The sequence below is a fragment of the Falco biarmicus genome, chromosome 4 (assembly GCF_023638135.1).
Source record: "Falco biarmicus isolate bFalBia1 chromosome 4, bFalBia1.pri, whole genome shotgun sequence".
Classification (NCBI taxonomy): Eukaryota; Metazoa; Chordata; class Aves; order Falconiformes; family Falconidae; genus Falco; species Falco biarmicus.
In genome coordinates this window covers 15,047,102-15,067,686 of record NC_079291.1, presented here as the reverse complement: position 1 = coordinate 15,067,686, position 20,585 = coordinate 15,047,102, and the positions used below count along the sequence as shown (strand labels likewise).

At 40.0% G+C, this 20,585-nt stretch overlaps 1 protein-coding gene across 5 annotated transcripts in view; it reads left to right on the top strand.

The window, feature by feature from the left end:
- TRAK1 (trafficking kinesin protein 1) overlaps window positions 1–20,585 on the top strand; it is a 140,923-nt gene that overhangs the window by 34,079 nt on the left and 86,259 nt on the right. For all 5 annotated transcript variants that reach the window (XM_056334474.1, XM_056334473.1, XM_056334476.1 and 2 more), the window contains exon 2: window positions 15,652–15,944. In XM_056334474.1, the coding sequence (XP_056190449.1) occupies window positions 15,652–15,944 (293 nt within the window). The remainder of the gene's footprint in view (window positions 1–15,651; window positions 15,945–20,585) is intronic.

Below are 20,585 nucleotides of genomic sequence, written 5' to 3'. Positions count from 1 at the left end.
ACAAGCAGCTTTTTAATATTTGAAATCTGATATTTAAAAAACTCTTGTGAGTTTCAATTTGATGTATTTTGTTCACAGAACTATTCTATAAAAAAGACATCTGAGGTAAGATAAACCAGTTTACATGTTTATGTGCTGCATTATGAACTCAGGGCAGGAAAGATGCTGCTTCGTTCTTGGTGGCAGAATAGCTAGTGAGACTCCCCTAAATACATTGCCGTGCTTTTCCCCTTCCTCTCTTCCAACATTTTGTTATTTTTAATGTGTGTTTTGATATAGTGCTGAAGTCAAAGATCACCCCCAGTGTTTCACTCACCATGTGCATGGCTGAATGGATGTTGTTTGCTTCACTTGCATGTTTATCTTTGCAAATAAAACCTGCAGGTAGAGAATTTAAAATGGAATTCAAAGTTGTTTGAGATTTCTCCAAATAACATACCTGGGAATGCTGCCACATAGCAGAAACATTTCTGTGATGTGTGTTTCATTGCTGTGGGGGCACCAAAGATAAAGTAAGGTAGGCTCAGTCAGTTGCTGCAGTGTTTCATAAAGTAACATTCCACGCAATAGAAGATGTGCAGGCGTCTGAACTGAACTATGAGCCACCTCTCGTCTTACTATTAATTGTTAGGTTTTATATATTCCACCATACTATCTCCTCATACTGGGGTAGTATCAACTATCTCATATGGAACAACTTTCTTTTTTCATTTTTTCTCAGTTCAGAATAACTTTCAAAATGTTTATTTTTCTTTCTTCTGGCCAGTCAGAATGCATTCATGCTGAAGGTCATCTTTCTTCATTTTAACTCGTGGGCATTGGTCATGCCGAGATTATTGTATGGTGACGGACTTTTGTGCTCCATGTGCAGTCATGTGGATTTTTTGGGGCTTAATCTGGTGGTGCAACTTTGCCTATGTAGGATGTTTGTAAGAAAATTATGTGTATGGCACTTCAGCTGTGTTGGGTCAGGTGTTTTCTGCCCACTGTCATGTAGAATGTGTGAGGTACTCTGGGTAACATGCAAAATTGCTAAGCTAAAGTTCTGTTTTATTTTTACATCTGTAAAGAACACAGACCATAATAGTTAAAAACTGGTGGCTATGGTGGTGCCCCTTATCTTGCAGCAAGGGGAACTGATGATGAATGCAAACTGGAATGTGGTAGCTAACCATTACATGTTTGGTTTTAAAGACTTGATGGCGTACGTATGCCTGTCGCTGAGTCTGGTGGCTGTGCAGAGGAACATAATGATGTGTCCAGTGTCCTCCACTTGCCTTTTTGCACTGTGAACGACGGGGCAGTGCTGCCCAGCTGTAATGTCTTCAGGTACATTTGGAGCAAGGGTAGAGCATGTTCAAAGTCCTGTCTTGCCTTCATCTGTGAGAATATACTCTACCACTGTGCACTAATGTGCATCTATGTTATTTTAACCAGAACTGTAAATAAATAAATATTTTTCAAGAAATCAGTGGAACAGATTCATATGTCTTCAGTGACATTGTTGTGATGCATGACTGCAAAAACAAGGTCCTTGCCTAATAAGAATAAACTTTTGTAAGAGGAAAGAGGAAAAATCTGTCTGAATTCAGAAACCTGCAGCTAAACACCATGCACTCTATATAAACTTCCACATATGCATTCTAGCAGCAAGAAAATACTCTTCTTTGTTCTAGCTATGGATTTGGGTTTTGTATGGCTTAATTGCCTTGTAAATTGGTATCTCTGTATAGGCCTTTGAAAAGCTAATGAACAGCTCTGTTGTTTTTTTAGTGCCTTCAGGTCTGAACATTATGTAAAGATAGAGGAAGAATGGAAATCTATGAAATGACACTGTGCGAAAGTTCAAAGGAGAGAACTCTGCAAAAATCCTCCCAGAAATGTAGTGCTGGTTGTCTGTTGCTGGACTTGTTTTACGACCTCACTGTAGATTTAGCATGGATTATCTGAAATTGGTAGGAGTTGTAAACACCCTTCTGTTCTGTATCGATGTGGCTGTATAAGCACTTATTTAGCAGTTGGATTCTGTGGGAGTTTCATGGTATGTTCTGGGAAAGCCTGTGTCTTATCTGGCCCTTCTGGCATACTGTGCAACTGATCTTAGCTAGAAAGTTGTGGATCCAAGTGAAATCGCTGACCTTTTCCTCCTGCTTATTAATAAACCTTCGTGTTTCTACTGCAGTCAGTGTAGGTAGAGTGAGACTGAGGCGGAGAGCGTTTCAGCACTGGCTCATACCCCTGGGAAGGTGGCACCATGTCTTACTGAAATTGCAGAGATTGCTTGGGCTGTGAGCAGGGGCTGTGCAGGCAGCTGGTGAGAATTTTGGTGGCTGTGGAGTCTGGACTGAACTGTAACTTTGGAGCAAGGGCACGAGCAGTGGAACTGCAGACCTAGGATGGAAGCGTGTGGATCTCTTAAAACAAGGAGAACTCCAGGAAGATTCTGGTGCTGCTTGTCATTACTAAGACATTCACTCTGGGGGGGTTATGCTAGACTTGGTGCTGCTTAGGAGCTGGCTGCCTTTTTAAACTATGGGTCAGTGGCTTATTTTGGCCTTGACACGTCAGTTGCTGGTGTTGATGACGATGGAAGTTTGCAAGGGAATTATTGCTAGGCCTGAGTCACGGGAGGCTTGCTGTGCTTCCTGTTTTGGCTGTGGAGATTCCAGCTTAATAATGGCTATCAGTAGGGTACTTTGATTTTTTTATTCAATAATATAAATTAGGTATGTGCATGCTATTTTTTTTCCTTCCATTTCTGTTTCCATGGTGAGGGACAGGTGCATAAAAACAGAGCTTCACTGCTATGGACTGTGGAACCTTACTGAGACCTAAGAGCACACAGAAGAAAAATGGAATATCACAAACTGATAGTTTCAAAGTGGTGGCAGAATATTTTACTGAGGAGAACAGAAAATGGTTCTTAGTAGAAATTGAGGGTTGTGTCTTTGAACCCCATGGTTGGTTGGTACAGGCGAATAAACAGTATGCTTTTGAAAACAGAGTCTGGATTCAGAACAGCAAGGAAAGTAGGGGTGGTCTAGTGTACCTGTGTCTCTACTCTGCGGTAGGAATAACTACAATGTTTAATTCCCAGCGTCCTGGTAGGGGAGATAACTCCAGTTTTCTCTTTGGGATACGGTTGTCTTTTGCTTCAACTGCTGAGTGAACTGTTTGGACTCCTATTGTTCTTCTGACCAAAAGGGTGACCAAGAAATGGTTAAACACAAACAAGTTTTGGCTTTATTGGACAAGTGATGGCCTGGAGATCTCTGCTGCTGTTATTGAGTATGCTTTTTAATGTTGTTTCAGCATTGTTGCTGAAAATTCTATTGGAAGCCAAACCCTCAGGCAGAAAAACTGTAATATGTCACCTTGCTTGTGCTTAAAGCATGACTAAATGTAAATCAGAAGCTATTTTACATGAACTGTAGGAGGAGTTAAAAGGTGACTTTGTTTCAGGGAAGCCAGTGCCTGTGTAAAATACAGAAGTATTTTTCTAAAAATTCTCTGTTAATGATGTGATGTGCAGCCCTTTCCAAGCAAGTTAATTTTTCCCTGTCAGACACACCAAGCTGTAAGGAAGCGCTCCCCAGACCTTATTTAATAGCAAGGAAAGTTTAATAATCTGTCTTGACAGTAAAAGAGATGGGATAAAGCTTTGAGGTGTGGTGCTAGAACATACTGTACAGGAGAACCTAAAATTGTAATGAAGGCTAAATAATGAAATTGAGGGTGCACAGTTTCAAGGCATTTTTTAGTATTACTGGCTTCAGCGTCAAATCTTGGTGGCCATTTTACCTTTTTTAGCTCAAATAAGAGTTTGTATGTCAAATGAGCAATCTATACGGGGACCTTAGAGAGTAGGTAAAGAGATCTGTTCCTTTCAGGAAATCCTGTGTTTATATTCAGGGTTGTACTTGTAGGCCTTGCTTTCCATTTTTCTTGTTGATCTAGAAATCTGAATCTTCCATAGCTGCCTTGACAGAAGCTTGCTTCTTAGTGCACAAGCAAAAAGGGCAAAAGTCTTAAAATAGTCAGGCAATTACTTTGGTTTTAGTGATACTTTCCTGTGGTGTTAAATATAGTCTTCTTCAAATGTAACTGTGAGTACTAAAAGTCCAGAAGATGTTCCGATCTTAAATCTGAGTAAATATTTTTGTTGTTTTGAGGAATTTTAGTATTTGGAATGATAACCTTGCTTGTGATAGAGTATGTGTATTGTGTAGAGGAAAATGATTCCTAATTGTGGTGCTGAGGCTGATGGGACCTTTTGCTTTGCCAGATTTATATAATGAAAAAAACATTTTGAAGCAAGAAATTTCTAAGCATCCTAAGATGTTTTTATTGAGAGAGGCTTTCTTTTGAACTGAGGTGGGGAACATTAGTGATAACTTTATATTTTTCAGTTGAATGAAGTAGTGCTTCAAATGCTGTATTTTCCAGCCTTGTAAACGTACATGTTGTTCTGTGCACTTTCACCTTTACCATGTGTCTGTAATATTTTAGTACATTTGTCTGGTTTCTTTTATTGCCTGAACAAAGGTTTGTTTTGATACTATAGTGAAAACTTTCAATTTCAGAGAAATTTCAGTCTTTCAATTAAGTTGTAGAGTACACACAGAAAAAAAACCCCACCCTTGACATAAAGGAATAAGGTTCATCAAAGAACTGTTTCCCCTCACGGAAGGCTGGCTCGGTTGCTTGCCTGAGGCTGCTGGTATACTCAGAGTGCTTTCTGACTGGGTGCTAAGATATGAATAAGCCATAAGGCATGCTGATAAGTGGGAAACCGAATTGACTGGTTGGTAAGCAGGTTGGCTTGCCTAGTCCACTTATAATAGTTTTAGGTCTCCATCAACAGAGATTTACAATAGAGCAGGATCTGGCAGGGGGCAGTTTGGTCGAGTGCTTTCGTACTGCCTATGCCATGACTGCGGTAAGAGTACCGGGCATGAAACTTCAGTCTGTTGTGCATTTTGGAGAATATGTATATGCATACAGGAATTTGAGGACAACTTCAAGAAACGCCATGGTTAAGGGTTATTGCAGTTATTTCCAGATTGTTTGGAACCATTTAATCCCTGTGTATCGAGTGACTTGAGATTTTAATTTCTGTGGTCCTTTGGGGAAAGCCACAATGCTGAATTTCAGCTTCATTGCATAAATAAGTAAGATAGTTTAGTCTGCAAATGAAGCAGAACCAGAGCATGTATTACATTTAATTTGCATTTTTACCCCTTGACTTGTGTTGTGCTTTTGTGTAGTTCTTACCTTGTAAGGAGACTTTTTTTTTTTAAAGACTGCATCAAAGTGTTGCTTTTGCCATGTTCATGTTAATGCCCCTGGAATTTTCTAAAAAACTCTGTTCCAAAATCTTTGCTAGTGTGACTTTGACTTTAATGGCACTAAGCCATGAATAATTGGCTTGGTTTCCTAAAATTCCACAGCCTGTTGTTAAGATAAACATTTCTAGTTCCCAAGAACACAGACACATGTATATGGTAATACTGGGTATATACAGAGCAACCTTTAAATAGCAAATTCTTTTTTTCCTATGTTACTCTTGATGTTTACATACAGACTTCATAAGCAGAAAAATGACTCAACAGAATAATTGTGCCAGTTTTTGAACTACACTGTAGCATTTTAAGAAGGACTGTGAAATTTCTTTTGTTGTAGCCATTAGCATCTATGGAAGTAGAAGGGGAGCAGTGCTGCGTTGGAGTGGTCTGTTGAGATGCACCCTGGTTAGTCAGCAGCTCATGTCTCGGTTGCTGGGAAGTCCCTGTGACAGAGGTGCTTGGTTTGAGGCCTAGGACTGCTGGTTGTTTAGGAATATGTAGTCTTGTAATGTTGATCATCAATGCTGGTACCTTAAGTGACTTGTAAGGCCTGGGTGCCCACAAGTGTTGGAGGTCTAGCTTTCTTTTTGGTGCAGAGGCTGTAATCTACATTCCCTACAGCCCAAAGCTTTGGAGAAGGGCTATAATTATGGAGCTTGTGACAGAGCTGCGTTCAGTTCACTCATGTCCTCTCAAACATAGCAGTATACGGTTGAAAGTGTTCCATACATAACTACTTAAAGATGACAAAAGAAAATTGATATGAGGCCCAGGGGTGTTAACCGCCAGTTAAGATGTTGTGGGGTGGGTTTTGAGGAACTCTGTGCATGTTCAGGGTTGTAAGACAACCTTGAAGAGTGAGGGAGGTTCTCGCTGGATTGTGCTGGTTGCTGAAGCACGTGGGAAGGCTTGCTGCCGGGGAGCGAGTGCCAGTGGTGCTAGTGAGCCAAAGCCTGTCCTCTTAGCATCTTACTCGGTGGTCTGACTGTCCTTGAAGGTAAGCTTCCTAATAGCTGTCTTTAAAATTACTTGTAGCAGCAATAGGAAACTAAGTTACTAAGTTCTTACTTTCTAGGGAGAGAAAAAGGAAAAAGGGAGGAAGGGAGGGGATGTTCTTACTGAACAGGTTGGGTTTGGTCTGTTTGGTGATTATTTTTTTTTTTTCTTAAACATCTTTTTAAATGATTATTCAACTTGGTCTAAAGCAATAAACTCAGTCTGAAAGTAAGTGGATCAGGACACAGCAGGTGTGGTGTGGGGGTTTTTCTGGGTTTTGTGTTGGTTTTTGTTGTTTGTTTTGGGGCAGTTTGTAAGGCATTTTGTTTCTTTTTTTTCTGTGATCTGGTTTGGTTTACCCCTGCTCTCACTGTCTCTGTTAATAAGAAATAGTAAAGAAAAGCAGTACTCTTCTTAGTTCTGTTATGTGATATTTTGTATAAATGTTTTCAGGACAGCTATTAAAATGTGAAATGATGACATTTCTCCAATCCTGTGAACAAGCTTATTTTTAAAATTTAAATTGTACCATCTCCATGTAGACTCTTAAAAGTCATTGTGAAGTGTGAGAAATTTTAAAAAAATAATGCAAAACAAGATTACACCCCCCACCCCCCCAGTTTTAAATAGTGATGAATATCTGGTTTGAGTCAGTCTATTCTTTGTTTAGGGTTAGTTGACTAAAACTCTTGGCCCTAAGTTGTTGGCAATTAGGTTAATTGTATCTTTGTTTAAACAGTAGTAGTAGGCAGTGGGGAACCACCATTCTAGCATGGTCTTTCAGCTGTTCTCACTACTTTCCCTTGCCCTTTAGTGTTGTCCTGAAGAAGAAGATAGGGCTTGGCTCGCTAATCAGGGTTTTGGCTTGGAATGGTAACATTTTCATTTGAATACCTTTACCTACTGCATGCTGTCCTAGGTCCAGGCACTGTTCGGTAGGGTTGTTGGGGTTTTCTTTGTTGTGTTTTCCCTTTTACTAGTAGCTAATTCATGTGTGTCTGGTGCATTTATGCCTTTCTTCTCTGTTCTGCTTCTGGTCAAGTGCTCTTGCTGGTTCTCCTGTGGATGGGAAAGGAGCTGAGGACTCGAGCAGACACAGTGGTGTTATCTCCCCTGCAGCATTTTAGAGAAATTGTGGTCATCCCACAGCTCATCCCAGCTAGTGGAAAAGCACTACCAAATACTTGCCTATCTTTTGAAAGTCTTTGAGACTTATGGCAAAGTGAAGAAGTCAGGAGTTTCATGCTCTTGTGGTGTATAAACAAATAACGCTTTTCAGGTTTCTGGTATCACTGCTCCCATTCATACTGTTTGAGGATCTGGTTTGCTGCTGGTGTATAGTTTCCCCCATACCTGAACTGTTTGAGAAATCTTTGATACCCGCTTTTTTTTTAATAGCGGTACGAGGAGATGTGCTGGTAGGTAGCGTATGTGTTAATGTACCAAAGTGTACGTTCCTGTAGTTTAGCTTGTGTATCAGCTGTGTATGAGTCAGGAGTTCATACATGCTAAATACAACAGCAGCCTAATCCCAAATGATTTGGTGATTTGGTTTTTGTTTTAAGTCATTAGATGCTTTCCTTCTCTTCAGCAAGTATTGGACCATGCCCCTTGTGTCCATCTTGTCTTGATCTACCTCAGTGAACACCTTGCATGTACATGACTGAACAGAAAGAACGTTTGAGGTGTTTGTAGTTTGCATTGCTGTACTTCTGTGCTTGGTTTTGTTACCTGATGAATTCCTCCTTTGACTGCACATGCAGTTCTCATGCACTCTGTGCTAGTGTTGGTCAACCAGCTTTCTCTCTCTCCAAGGCAGGTACACAGCATGTCTAGCTAAGATCTCCCAGCCAGTAGTGTGATGCATTGTAGGAAAGGGAACACATTAATTTTTAACTGTTTTCAGTTTTATTTGTTCATGGGGGGAGGGGGGATGGGAGGCACTTTTGGTGGCCTACATTAAATAAAAGTAGAGGGAGCTGTAAAAAGCTGCCAGTGTAATGCGAGCCTTACACAAGGAAGAACTATTTATAAAAGGCTGCAATATTTGCCTCAAGGAACTTCAGAGCGGCGAGGGGCAGTGTTACACAGAGCTGGGTGAGAGCACGCTTGTGCACCCACAGCTGCGAAGGTCAGACCCAGGTCTTGCCTACAGTATGCTCCCGCTCCCCGCTGGCCTGAGGGGGGAACAGGCTGACGGGCTCCTTCTGAAGGCCAGTTCCCTGTCCTGAGAAAGTTTGGTTTGTGGAGAACAGTGGGGCGGTTTTCTCTCTTGGTTTTTTTTTTTCTTTTTTTTCTCCCTTCTTCTCCCTCCTCCTTTTCTTTTTGGGGCTTTTTATTTGTGATGTTCTGACTGGCATTGCTTTTTGAGAAAAACATTATTCTGTCTTGATTGATGACTTGATGGTCAAACAGGGCCAAACAAGGTCACAGCAGCAGCTTTGGGGACCTGGAGAGAAAGGCTGTATGCTTTACAAGTTTATACTGTCACTTAAACATCTTTTTGGTTATTGCTGCTGCTATTCTGGCTTTTGTTCTTGACTTATTTATTCTAAATGACATAGCCATGCCACTGGCAGTTAACCAAGTATTGTTCTGGTTTTGGATGCCTTCGTCTGCTTCATACTTGCTGGTTATGAGGCTTTATAATAAATGATTCTAGAAACCTTTCAGTTCTTTAGCTTAGAAACATTCTTCAATGGTTTCATAAGCAGAAGAGCCCCTCTTGGGAGGCATATACCTGAGAAGATCCCTGATAGCATGTGACATAACCCCTGAGTGTTGATACTTCTGTGAAAAGATTGCATTTGGCTAGGCCAAAGAGTTCCTAACCCCTAACTATGAAGAAAAAAGAAAAAAACCCCAAAACCAAACATGGAATATAGTTAAACTGTAGTATAGGGCTTCTTGAGTAAAAGGATTTGTGTGATGTTGGGGTAGCAGATGGCTTTGGTGTGCCTGCCTGCATCACTGGGCACAAAAGTGCTGTTAAGAAAGTGAAGTGGTGTTTCCCCAAGGGTTATCTAGGAAATTTGATTTAAAGCCATTAAAGAATCTTTTCAACTTTAGATAAGGATGTAGTCTAGAGTTGCCCAAGATGCCTGTCCCTTTAATTTGCTGTAAAAACAATGGACCTCTTCTAGCATGAGAAATGCTGTACTTGTTTTTATGCAAAGTGTTTGAAGGTAAATAAACTGCTTGTCATATTTTGTCACTAATCTATGAAACTCTGTTTATATGCCTCCTGTTAGAGGTTTAACTAAGCAGTCAACATTATGCCTATTAGAAGGTAGCTTCTGAGCAGAAAATAAACCCTCATGGTTTATAAGAGGGTATATCAAAGTGCCAGATTTAAAACAACTCAATAAATTATTTGGGATCAAATTCAGCCTTTATGTAAAAGTTAAGTAGTGATTTTGTATATGTGTGTGTAAAAGCCAGACCTATTGCAAATGGCTGTTTCAATATGGTCTGACAAAGTGTATTAAAATAGTAGTAGGCATTTTGACTGGCTCTTGAGCCCACCCACTCAGTGAAGAAATTGTTTTTAAATTAAAAAAAATATGATGTAAGATGTGAATTAGCAAAGAAATAAGCAAGTTGAATGCTTGAAGCAAGTCTTATTATGTTGCTTTGGTCAATTCAGTGATTATGCCTGGATTCTGAATTACTGAGGGTGAGCCAGCATGTTAATCTATTTCGCAGATTAGACAGGCTATAACCTGGCTTTGATTTGCTCCAGTGTCTACTTGGGCCATTTTGCATCTGAAGAAATTATTTAGGTTTCTTTTGTGTAAATAAGAAGCTTCAGGTTTTTTTTTTTTTAAAGAATTTAGTAAAACTTGCCATACTTTGTAAAACCACTAAATGGCTCTGTTTTACTAAGTGATACACAAAACAGGGAAGAACATTTCTGGTGGGACTCTTTCAAGTGCATAAAAGGGAGGTATTTCAACACCCTAGAACCCTCTGAAGTGTTTAACCATCAGTTAGTAGTTAGTAAATGAGACTACATGATCAGAGCTCTGTAGCTCCAGGCAGATTCCAGGAGCGGAAAGCTCTCTCAATCCCTTGACACCCTGAGGTTGTCTCTAAATTAGCAAATGCTTTGGTCAGTAAGGATGGATGAGCAGATCAAAGTTATTGGCACTGAAGCATCTCAAATCCTCATTATTGATTCAGGTGGGCTACTTTATATTAGATTTAGCTTAGCACCTTGGGCTGAATGTCCCCACTCAACTGTGCAGTTTGAAGCTTCTTGAAGGAGAAAAATGCAGTAGGTACAAGTCAGATGCCCTTGCATTGATGCAGCCCTCAGGGTTATTTGAAGTCCCAGTTTGGCAGCAGGCTGCATTTGAAGTACAACTCTTGGAGTACAGTTTTCAGGTTCTCTTACTCAAAAGGGAATTGGTTTTTCATGTGTACACTAGCTCACAGTACGTGGTTTTGCTTCAAAGCTCTGCTCCTGGTCTAAACTAAATAATTAAGTATGAGAGTATGCGTAGCAAAAGGATGACCTGTAACAAAAGGAACATTTTACTTGGAAGCCCTAGAAAGGTATTTCCCCCCCCTCTTTTAAGGAAGCATTTAAGTTCGCAAATGTTTGCAGTGGTCAAGCAGCCATTTTGGACTAATGAATAAAAGTATTATGTGGCGCACAGAATGTGAGCTAGGTAGCTAAAAATTGTTCACAGCTTAATAATCACCATAGGGTGCAATATGTGGGTTTTGGGTAGCATTTGTACATTTGGGTACGTTTGTAGGAGTTCCAGATGTTTTGTGACTACAGTATACTGCTGTTGCTGCAGTCCCAAGATAGGGATGAGAATAACATTGCAATGTTACAAATAATGTATCTTCTGGCATTGCTGGGATATGGGTATGTGGCTGAAGAGCTCGGTATCTTTTACTGCTTTTGAGGGAGGAATAAGGTTTACTAACTCATTTCTGCCTTAGATTCAGAGGTAAATTGTGTTAATACTGAATGCAGAAAACCTTTCTCAAATGACTGAGAAACAGCAAGTGGTTTATTTTATTTGTATGAAACTTGTGCTGTATGACACTTAACCCCTTCCCCCCAAAACACACTGCAAACAAAAAATGAATGTAACTTTTTTTAAAATGGTCAGAACCAAGAAATGGCTGACTGATGTATTTTTCTTTACCTCAAAACCCTCAAATCTTGGCTGTTTTCTGATGTGAATGTGGCTGTTAGCATTAAGCTGCATTGCCTAGGTACTTACAGCTGGATAACTTTTTTTTAACAAAAAGGTGGAATGCAGTGCTGGCTAACCACAACTCAGTTTTGGAGCAGGCTTTTGTAATCTGGCCTGCCACAGGCATACTGCAATCAGTACCCGAGGTACTTCCTGATCAGGACTTAGCTACGCTGCAGTCATAGTCCAAACTATTGTGCAGATGTACTATTAGATGACAGCGATGTTTGGTGTATTTAAAATTTAAGCTTATCATATATTAATCATGCAAACACTCCATTTTAAGCATGTATTGGGTTAGTCCAAAATCTGGATTTAGTACGGAGGAGGTGTGCAGGAGCAAGTCTTTGTGCTTATGTCATTGCTCTTATGAAGTGCAAGATTTGAGTGAGTCCCTTTAACAAATATTTACAGGTAAGGGGTGGGGGTTTTTTTCAGAGTAAAATGGCCTGATTAAAAAGATTTAGGTAATAAACTTAAGGGAATTGTGGTCTTCCTGCAAACAGTTTTACGCTGAAGAATGAAGTTCAGACATTGCAAATGAAATATTTCTTTACATCCAGGTCTGTTTATTGGCCCCAAACAGTCTTTGTATTTAGACTGGTAGAAATGGTGCAATACAGCTATTGAGGCAGAAGCTGAATTATATTGTATTAGGTAGATGAGTTATTTGAATCCTGTATGGAGGCTGCTGTTGACATACAGAGTAGAAAGAATGAAATGCATTGAACTTTCATCAAGAAAAGTAATCATCTGACTTATAAATTGTACACAAAGTTTGGATGTCAGGAGTAAATACAAGATACTGCAATAACAATTTGTGTAGTCTTCTTATTACAAATACAATATATGCAGGTGAGGCTGACTAAAGAATAATATTAATGTTTTGTATTTCGTGGGTTTAGTAGCTACAATGTCTGTTTCTCTTCATGGGCTGCTCTAGCTATCTTGTAAATAATGCTCAGCTGTATTTTGGATTTTTTTCTGCAACAGGAAGATTTAGATGAATGCTTAAAGGAAAAGTGTGCACCCCTGCGTTAGGTGGTAATATTTGCCTTGCAAGAGAGGCCATAGAGACAGTGCTTCTATAGATTTGATAGTCAAAACAACATTTTTTTTCCACTGTGTATACGGAAATGGAAGCTATTGAATAAGTCTGAAAGGAAGCAGGCATACTCATTTATGCCTGCTTTCTTCCCTCCATGATAAAAGGTTTTAAGACCAAGGCAAATTCTCTCCCTTAATCCAGAACTTGACTTTCTCATGCAGGTGTTAAATGCATTTCTGCAGCAGACCAGGCAGACTGACTTGTGGGGATTTTTTTGGGGATGTTTTTGTTGCTTGTTTGGTTTTTTTCCAAGCTCTGCTCATAGTTTCCGCAAGTGCCAACAATGAAACAGCTTGTGTGAAGGAAAAGCATTGATGACTTTTTGTTTCTGAATGTGTCTATTTACTTGTTCTTAACAGTGACAAGGCAGAAGCTGTTGGAGTGCAGCTTACAGGATTCCACGGTACCTCGGTGGGGTGAATGTTAAACTGGGTGAAGGCAGAGAGGTGAAGCTCATTCAGCACAAACTTCTAACGTAACTTGGAATATTGTGTTCTGGGCAAAAGTATTTTTGGTCAGAACTATGTGGAAGATAAAGTTGTGAACGAATTAAGGTGATCAGGTACATCAGATGTTGAATGTCAGTGTGTCCAGAAAAGTTACAAGATCTCACATTCCCAAAACTCACTTGAAGACTTTTACACACAAATTGCGCTTTGATTATCAGTGTTATTGCATTTGGTAGTGTTGGTATGTTGTTGGCTTTCTCTAATTGCTGAGGCAGGGCATGGAGAAGAAAGCAAGAAAAGCTGGAGTGCTGTTGATGCTTTCAGTTACTTACTCCCAGACATACCCTTGTTCACAACAACAGACAGCTCACAGTTTCCCAAAACAAACGTGATTCACAAATGCGTGGTAGCAACTAGGACAAAAATGGAGCCCTTTTAATCAGTCAGTTTGTGCATTTTCAGTGTATTTTCTTGTTCATAGCTTAAGCTGTTTCTATCTTCAATGCAGAGTGGAAAACAAAGATTTCCATTTTGATTCCAACTTCATTTGAACAACTAATTTCTAATATCAGTAAATCTTCCTCTTGTTATTCCTAAAGAGCCACTTGAAAGTGGGACCATTTTAAAAATAATCAGTACAAATGACCCCATTGTTCTTTCCAGTAGGTCCTGTGATAGCTCAGGAATAATGGATGCTCTGCTGGGGAACCAGAATGTTTTCTGTTAAAGCACTCAAGGGAAACTTTCCCTTCCTGAAGCTACCAGAGTATAGTACCATTTATATGAGAGTACGTATCCTAAAGTTATCACTTGATTTAATATGTTCCTGTAGCTATTAAAATCATTACAAAATACAGGTTTTGAGCCTCTGAGTGAGAACTATTTTCATGTTAAATGATACCCTGCAGATATAGAAGTATATGTAGTTGAGGAGAACTTAATAAAATGTTTTGTGTATGAGGGTGGGTTTTTTTGCAGTTAATATTGCCCATCTGTTTTCCAGTTGTGGTGTTCTGATTTCAGTGTAAACACATCCTTGTTGAGACCCTCTGAAGGAGGAGAGAATTGTGCTTTTTTTGTTCTTATGCCTGTGGTGACAGGGAAAAATGGGTTGAGAAAAGATGGTGGTGTTCTTTGTATTACAACTTTGTTGCAAGGTTTCTCTGAAGCTTACTCCCAGAAGGTCTAGAACGCATTATCTGTGTCTTGACAGTTGAGACAGATGCTTAAGTCTTGTGATCACTTTCTAGAAATACTGTCATGGTTTGGTGAAGCAATAATGTTATCTACTACAAATGCCAGAAAATAAGACGTCAAAATCTTGTGTGTAATTTAATGGCAAAATAGGATTATCTGGGCATGTTCCTAGAGATTAAAGAGAACCTATTTAATAGGATTCTCCAGAAAACTCTTGTATTTCTGGTTCTCAATGAATGACTGAACATTCCATGTTCTGTTGCTGCACATGCATATTGAATTGTATCGACATCTTCTGGTTGCAGACCAGTGCATTTATGTCTTCTTGCTGGCTGTTTTTCTGCTTTTCCCATGTAATCTGGGTGTTCTTGTGTGTCCTGTTCTTCAGCTGCTGCTTATGTCTTGTAACTACTACATATATAGTCTTTTTTTTCCCTGTCCTTCAAGTCCTTTCCGAAGACTGGTTTTCCACAATCCCATGATTGTATTTTCCTTTCCTCGTAGTAGTGAGCATTTGCATCTTTCCTTATGCTGTTAATAACCAAAAACAGTACCATGCCACCAGTTATTGCAGGGCCTTTAGTCCCTTATTTGAAAGGTTCAGTCAAGTTTTTGGATAAAGGTGTTCTTCCTTCCTTCTCTGGCCATTCTAATCTTGCTGGGGGCATCGGTATCTGTCTTTGAGGGACTTTGCTCCCTGTTTGATGCTGAAGCGCTGGCGAGCCACGGTAAGTGGGTACCCTCTTAACTCGGTGCAGCTTGAGTCCTGTTTCCTATGTACTCTGTAAAGGGAACAAAGATGCCAGCTGGCAGTCTGGCAGTGAAGGGCTGAGCTGTGCAGGGTGGCCTAGTGCAGAGGAAAGTCTAGCAGGGGTAGTTTAAGCTGGTATTAATTTCTGTATTGTTTGCTGTCAGTCAGTTTTGAATGATGATGTTAAAGTACCAGTAAATCACCTAGTGGTGCGTAGTCTGTCTGTGCAGCGTGGCTCGTACAACACACTGGGTTACACACAGCTTTTGCTTGGCTGGTGTGGGAGAAGGTTAGCTGGTGAATGAGCCAAGGTGGATGGGCTGTGCTTACTCCAGGTTGGATGAGGCAAAAAACCAGATGCTTAATCAGCTGTTGGTAAATAACACTGTCCAAGGAATAGCACTTTCCTACTTGACATGACCGTGCAAGGTGCAGAGATAGGCAGCCGCTCTCTGAAGTGTGTTTGGGTTTTAGCATTTGCTGGATTTGTCAGGTTAAACCAATGTTTAAGGATAATAAAATTATCTATTCCAATTTATGCCGTTTGGAATGTCTTGAATTGAGCACTGGTTTCCTTTGTGTATTGCAGACTTCTTGAAGCCAACTCTAGCAAAGAGAAAGAGTTCTGTTTCTGCCAGCCAGACCCAGTCTCCAGTGCTGGTCCCCCTGATGGCAATTTGTACAACCCTGTGAAACCTGCCAAGCTGGACGCCACAGCTTTGCACGACTGCACTTTGGCCGCCACTGTGCCTCCTTTGGAGCTGTCAAATCATGCAGTCCTAGCCTGTGACACAGGCATTCACGAAGAGCACTATGTAAGTGAAGCAGTAGAAGATGATGTGCCAGACTGCAGAGAGTACAGAGATGCCTGCACCATTACTGGTAAGCAGTCAGATCTTTTATCTTGGGAAGGATGTGGAGATGTACAGTTAAGCGTCTGTTCTTAAGCTGTTGATGAGGTATCCGATTCATGGACAGGGCTGCTGATGTTCTGCGCATTTTTTTCTTGTTTAAGAAATGATTTCACAAGCACCTGAATTTTCAATGAAAGCACTTTTGTAAGGTTTAAGGCTCTTGCAAATAGTCTAGACCAATGACAGCTGTGAAACTAGGAAACTAATGTGCTTGGGAAGTTGAACCATTTGAAGTTTGTTTGGAAAAGAAGCCAACTGCAAGTCAGGGATGAGGGGAAGGAATCATGGAGTGGTTGTCCCAATGTTCAACGTAATTTAGATCTTTATCTTAATATGAGAATCAGTTTGTGGGAGAAGGGGATGAGAGAAGTAGTATCTAACATATTTTGGCTGTACATCTTTCTGCTTTTCAAACCATTCCATTTTTGTCACATCAGTTCTGGGACTATAATAGTTAAGTGTACAAGGAATGGCTTCTGCATGCTTTTATGAAAGGTTAAATGTCTTTTTATCATAAATTCATACAAAAAAAATTAGTATGTGTTTAAGTATGGTATTTTAAGTAGAATTAGATTCTTAGTGATGTGGTCAGCTGACCTGATTTTTTTGTGTTTGAATAGTCACGGTAATTCAGTTTAGTCATGGTTGTGTCCATGAAATGACAGGCAGTTTCCATTCCAAATGCATGGTTTGTTGGCTGAGCTGTGAGGTTTCCTTTTAGCTTAAAGTGACCTTGTCAGTGCCAAGGTCTTTTGGGAATGTTTGAGAAGTTAGCTAGCAGAGTTTTCAGGAGGGATAATTGAGAGGGCTGAGAAAAACACAAATAAGACTGGGGCCTTGTTAACTGACTACTAGGTATGTTTATCCTGAGTTACTTCCAGCCTTTTCTAGAATGGTCTGAAGGTCAGAGAACTAGTTAATGGTGACCGTCAACAGATACTTTTGTAGTACGCCCTAACTTAGCTCAGCCCAGCTGCTGTGTAGTTACTAAGGGTTGATACTCTGAAAAAAGAAAATAGAAGGGGAGAGATGCTCTGCAAGTCCATCGTGATTCCCTTGAGAAGACAAGCAGCAGGATTACAGTGATGTCAGTTTCAGTCAGGTATGATTCTACATACAATAAATATTTTGTTAACAGAAACTTACTCCCCATCCCTCCTCCCTTGTGTTCATGGGTTTAGAGCTCTTTAACTGGTTCATTTATAAATGGGTCACTCTTGACTGCCATGTAGATATTAGCTTGCTAGGTAGCCTAAAAACTCTATACATTACATAAATGCGTTGCTAGTAGCATAACTTTTCCAGGCCCCTTCTAGAATAATTTCTTTTTGCAGGTTGTTCTGTTGGCTGTATCCTGTGTCCTCTCCCTTCCCTCTCTTGTTAACAGGAAGATGTTAACTTTACGTTTTTCTGTTTCTGACTACAAGCCCAGACAACGAACTTTTTTCATGAACCAAGATGCTTTCTTGGTTATGGTTCCTTGAAAGGCAAGATAAACTCTTCCTTTTTTAATTTTTAAAAGTAGCTTTTGTTAAGTGGAGGTCAGTGCATGTTTTCCTACCTGACACTCTTTCAAAGGTGGTTCAGTTTCTGAATTTCTTTCTTCTTGCTTAGTTGTCAGCCAAGTGTGGTTTACTGATTGATCCTGTAATGCTTTCTTTATGGATTAGCTGTTCTGCAGCAGCACATTTTTATTGCTTGTGACCCGGAGACAACATAATAGGACTTGCAGTAGAAATAGTGGTGTGTAGTTTTGGTTAGTTGTTTAGTTTTGGGTTTTTAGGGTGGGTTTTTTTCTTTTTAAATGGCTGTTTGCTGTGCTTCTTACGGGTCTCAATGGACATAGACTGGGGTTTAGGAATTGGTCTCATACTTGCTCTGTAAAATATCTGTGGTGTCAGTAGTATGTGCTGGTGTGCAGCGTATACCCTTGAAACAAGCAGTAAAATCCTTGCAGAGGAATAAGGATTGTCAGAGACTTCGACACAAAACTTTATGTAGGTCTTACTGACAGGTTAGTGCTATTTACACTTTAAAACTGTTTAGTGGGAAAGAAATTGCTCATATCAAGTCTGCATATACCATAATTTTTCTTCTGATGCCAAGCATTGCCTCATCCTAGAGCTGGCATGTTCAAATTTAGCAATCAGGACAATCTGTTTTCTTGTAGTCTGAGACTAAGAGCTAAAGCCTATTGTAAAAGACATCTGCAAAAATTCTTGCAAGTAAAGGCTTGAACAGAGTTAAAAAAACCCTGAAACTGAGTCACAGTGCTGTGTAGTGATGCTTTCTGAAACCAACTAGTTAATAGTAATGTAATTAGAGTTGGCTGATACAATTTGTTCTTAGGCTTAAATTATATGACGTGCACATCTTGCTATTTAACTTTTCAAGAAGCCCATTGGTGCTCAAAGAATTTTAAATTCTTGCTACTTTTTTTCTTTTCTTTTCCCTCCCCTATTCTCTTTGCTGGAGAGGAGCACTTGGGCATTCTCTGCCAGCAGCATGATCTATCCTGCCTGGGACCTAAGAGCAGATGCAACGTAGCTGAGGGTGCATTGCACATTCTGATTGTGCTAAGCATGTTTTCTTGGACAGAGGGTTGGCTTCAATGTTTCCTGTCCCCAAAGCACCTCAGAATGATAGTGCTTGTGCAGATTCCTGCGGGAGTGCAGCTGGAGGCAGTTTAGGCAACTGGTCTGGATAGAATCCCTGTTCTGTTTTTGTGGCAGAGGGGAGATGAGTTACTCTCTAGCTAGGTCACACCTCTGATCTGTGTAACTATGTGGCCTAAAAGCAGTTATGCTGGCGTAACCCATGGAATGAGCGCTGCAGGGGTGGGCCTGGGTGACAAAAAAAGGTGAGATTAAAAGATTCCCTAAGCCAGTGTTACCTCAGAGTTGGGGATAGCACCGTAAAAGACTACTGCTTTCCCACTGAATTTGGTAGTAAAGCGATCCAAAAGTCATAGTTGCTATAATTGAAGTGTTATACAAGTAGACACTTCTGAATCTGTGCTAATTTGAGCATAGAAGGGAATATGAAATAGATAATTTATCCAGTTTTAAAAAAAAATAGTTGTGAATGTTTTAAGAGTTACTAAAAAAATGTTACTGGTAGTGCACGTTTTTTCTAAACGCCGGTAGTATTAAGCCTGAAAATGGATTCAGTAGCTGTTTTAGCAGATTTTTTTTTTTTTTTTAATTATTACTTCATTTTGGGTTTTGGTAAGATTTAAGAGAAGAGTTGGATGTAGTCTGACTTAGAGGGTTTTTACTGCTACCACTTGAGGAACCTCTGTAGGTAAATAGGGGGAAGGAGATTCATATCCCGAGGCTGGTGGACAGTGGGGCAGCACTGCATGACATAAGGTGGTGTGCTGCTACTACATATGTGGGGCACCGGTCTTGTCCTAGTTGGTTTTTTCCTTTGAACTTTTCTTTTTCTTGCGGATACCGTTCATCTGAGAGTGTAAAGGTAGGAATACGGATGTAGCACCATCTAGTGTTCCTTTTGCTGGAAATGGAATCGAAGTGCTTTTAAAGGTGTGTCTGTCTGTCCTGTTAATTGCAGCACAGACCTGGATGCTTCCAGTCAGGTGTTGATGGAAACAGGGGCTTTCTTCTCTGTTGTACACCCCCTGCCCCATTTTTTGCAAAGCAGGAAGGGCTGTAATTGTGACATCATAAAGCACAGTGCCACTAAGTTGCTCAATAGTGTGATTGCTTTTCTTCTTTGTCTGTCAGCTGCTATCAGACAAATCCTGTCCTTTTGGAAATGGAGAGTACAGTGGGGGTGAAAGCCTGAAACACCATTGTAGTATAGATTTAATCTTTTGACAGATGTTTAGCTGTCGGTGGTTTTGTGTTTGGGGTTTTTTTTTGGTTTTTTTTTTTTTTTTTTTGCAGTGGTTTGGGTTTTTTTGCCCCTTAGTTTCTCTATAAATATGCATAACAGTATTGTTGGCCATCTTCAGTAAGTTAATTTTCAGTCTGCTTTCTCATGTCTGAAGACTTGCTATTTCCAATGATTTTGGCATGATATACTTTGCAATTCAAGAGCTGACTGCTTAATATGCCATGTAGGTTTCCTTCATCCTTCTCTGAAAAAGGAGAGAATGAATGGGCTGTGATTTAAATTGCCTAGCTCCTTCATTAATTTGCATGATTCATTTGTTCATTGTACTAATTACTCTTTCCAAATGCACGTCAGAGTGTGTTCTCTGGCTGTCATGTTAGGGGCAATTTCCTGAGGGTTCTTGGGAAATTCTTTGTGGTGATAACCTGTTCTGTATGTTACTTTGTAATTAACACAAGTAGATTTGTTTATTTTAAAATAAAGTTACATTACTGGATGGGTCAAGCCATGAAATCTTTTTCTCTCAGCTGGGAGGTATCTCTGAGAAGAGTTGGTATTTTTTGACCTTGCAGGGTGTAACTTCTAACTTACTGCAATGGTGGGTAGTCCTGATGTCCAGAGAAACCGACTTTCTCCTGCTCTCAGGCCTTTCACAATCTCCTAGCAACAAAGACATTTGGGTGCAGAAAGTTTTCTCTGGATTTTCATTCTGCCTCTCTTGTTATTGAGGCTATAATTGTGTTCTCATATG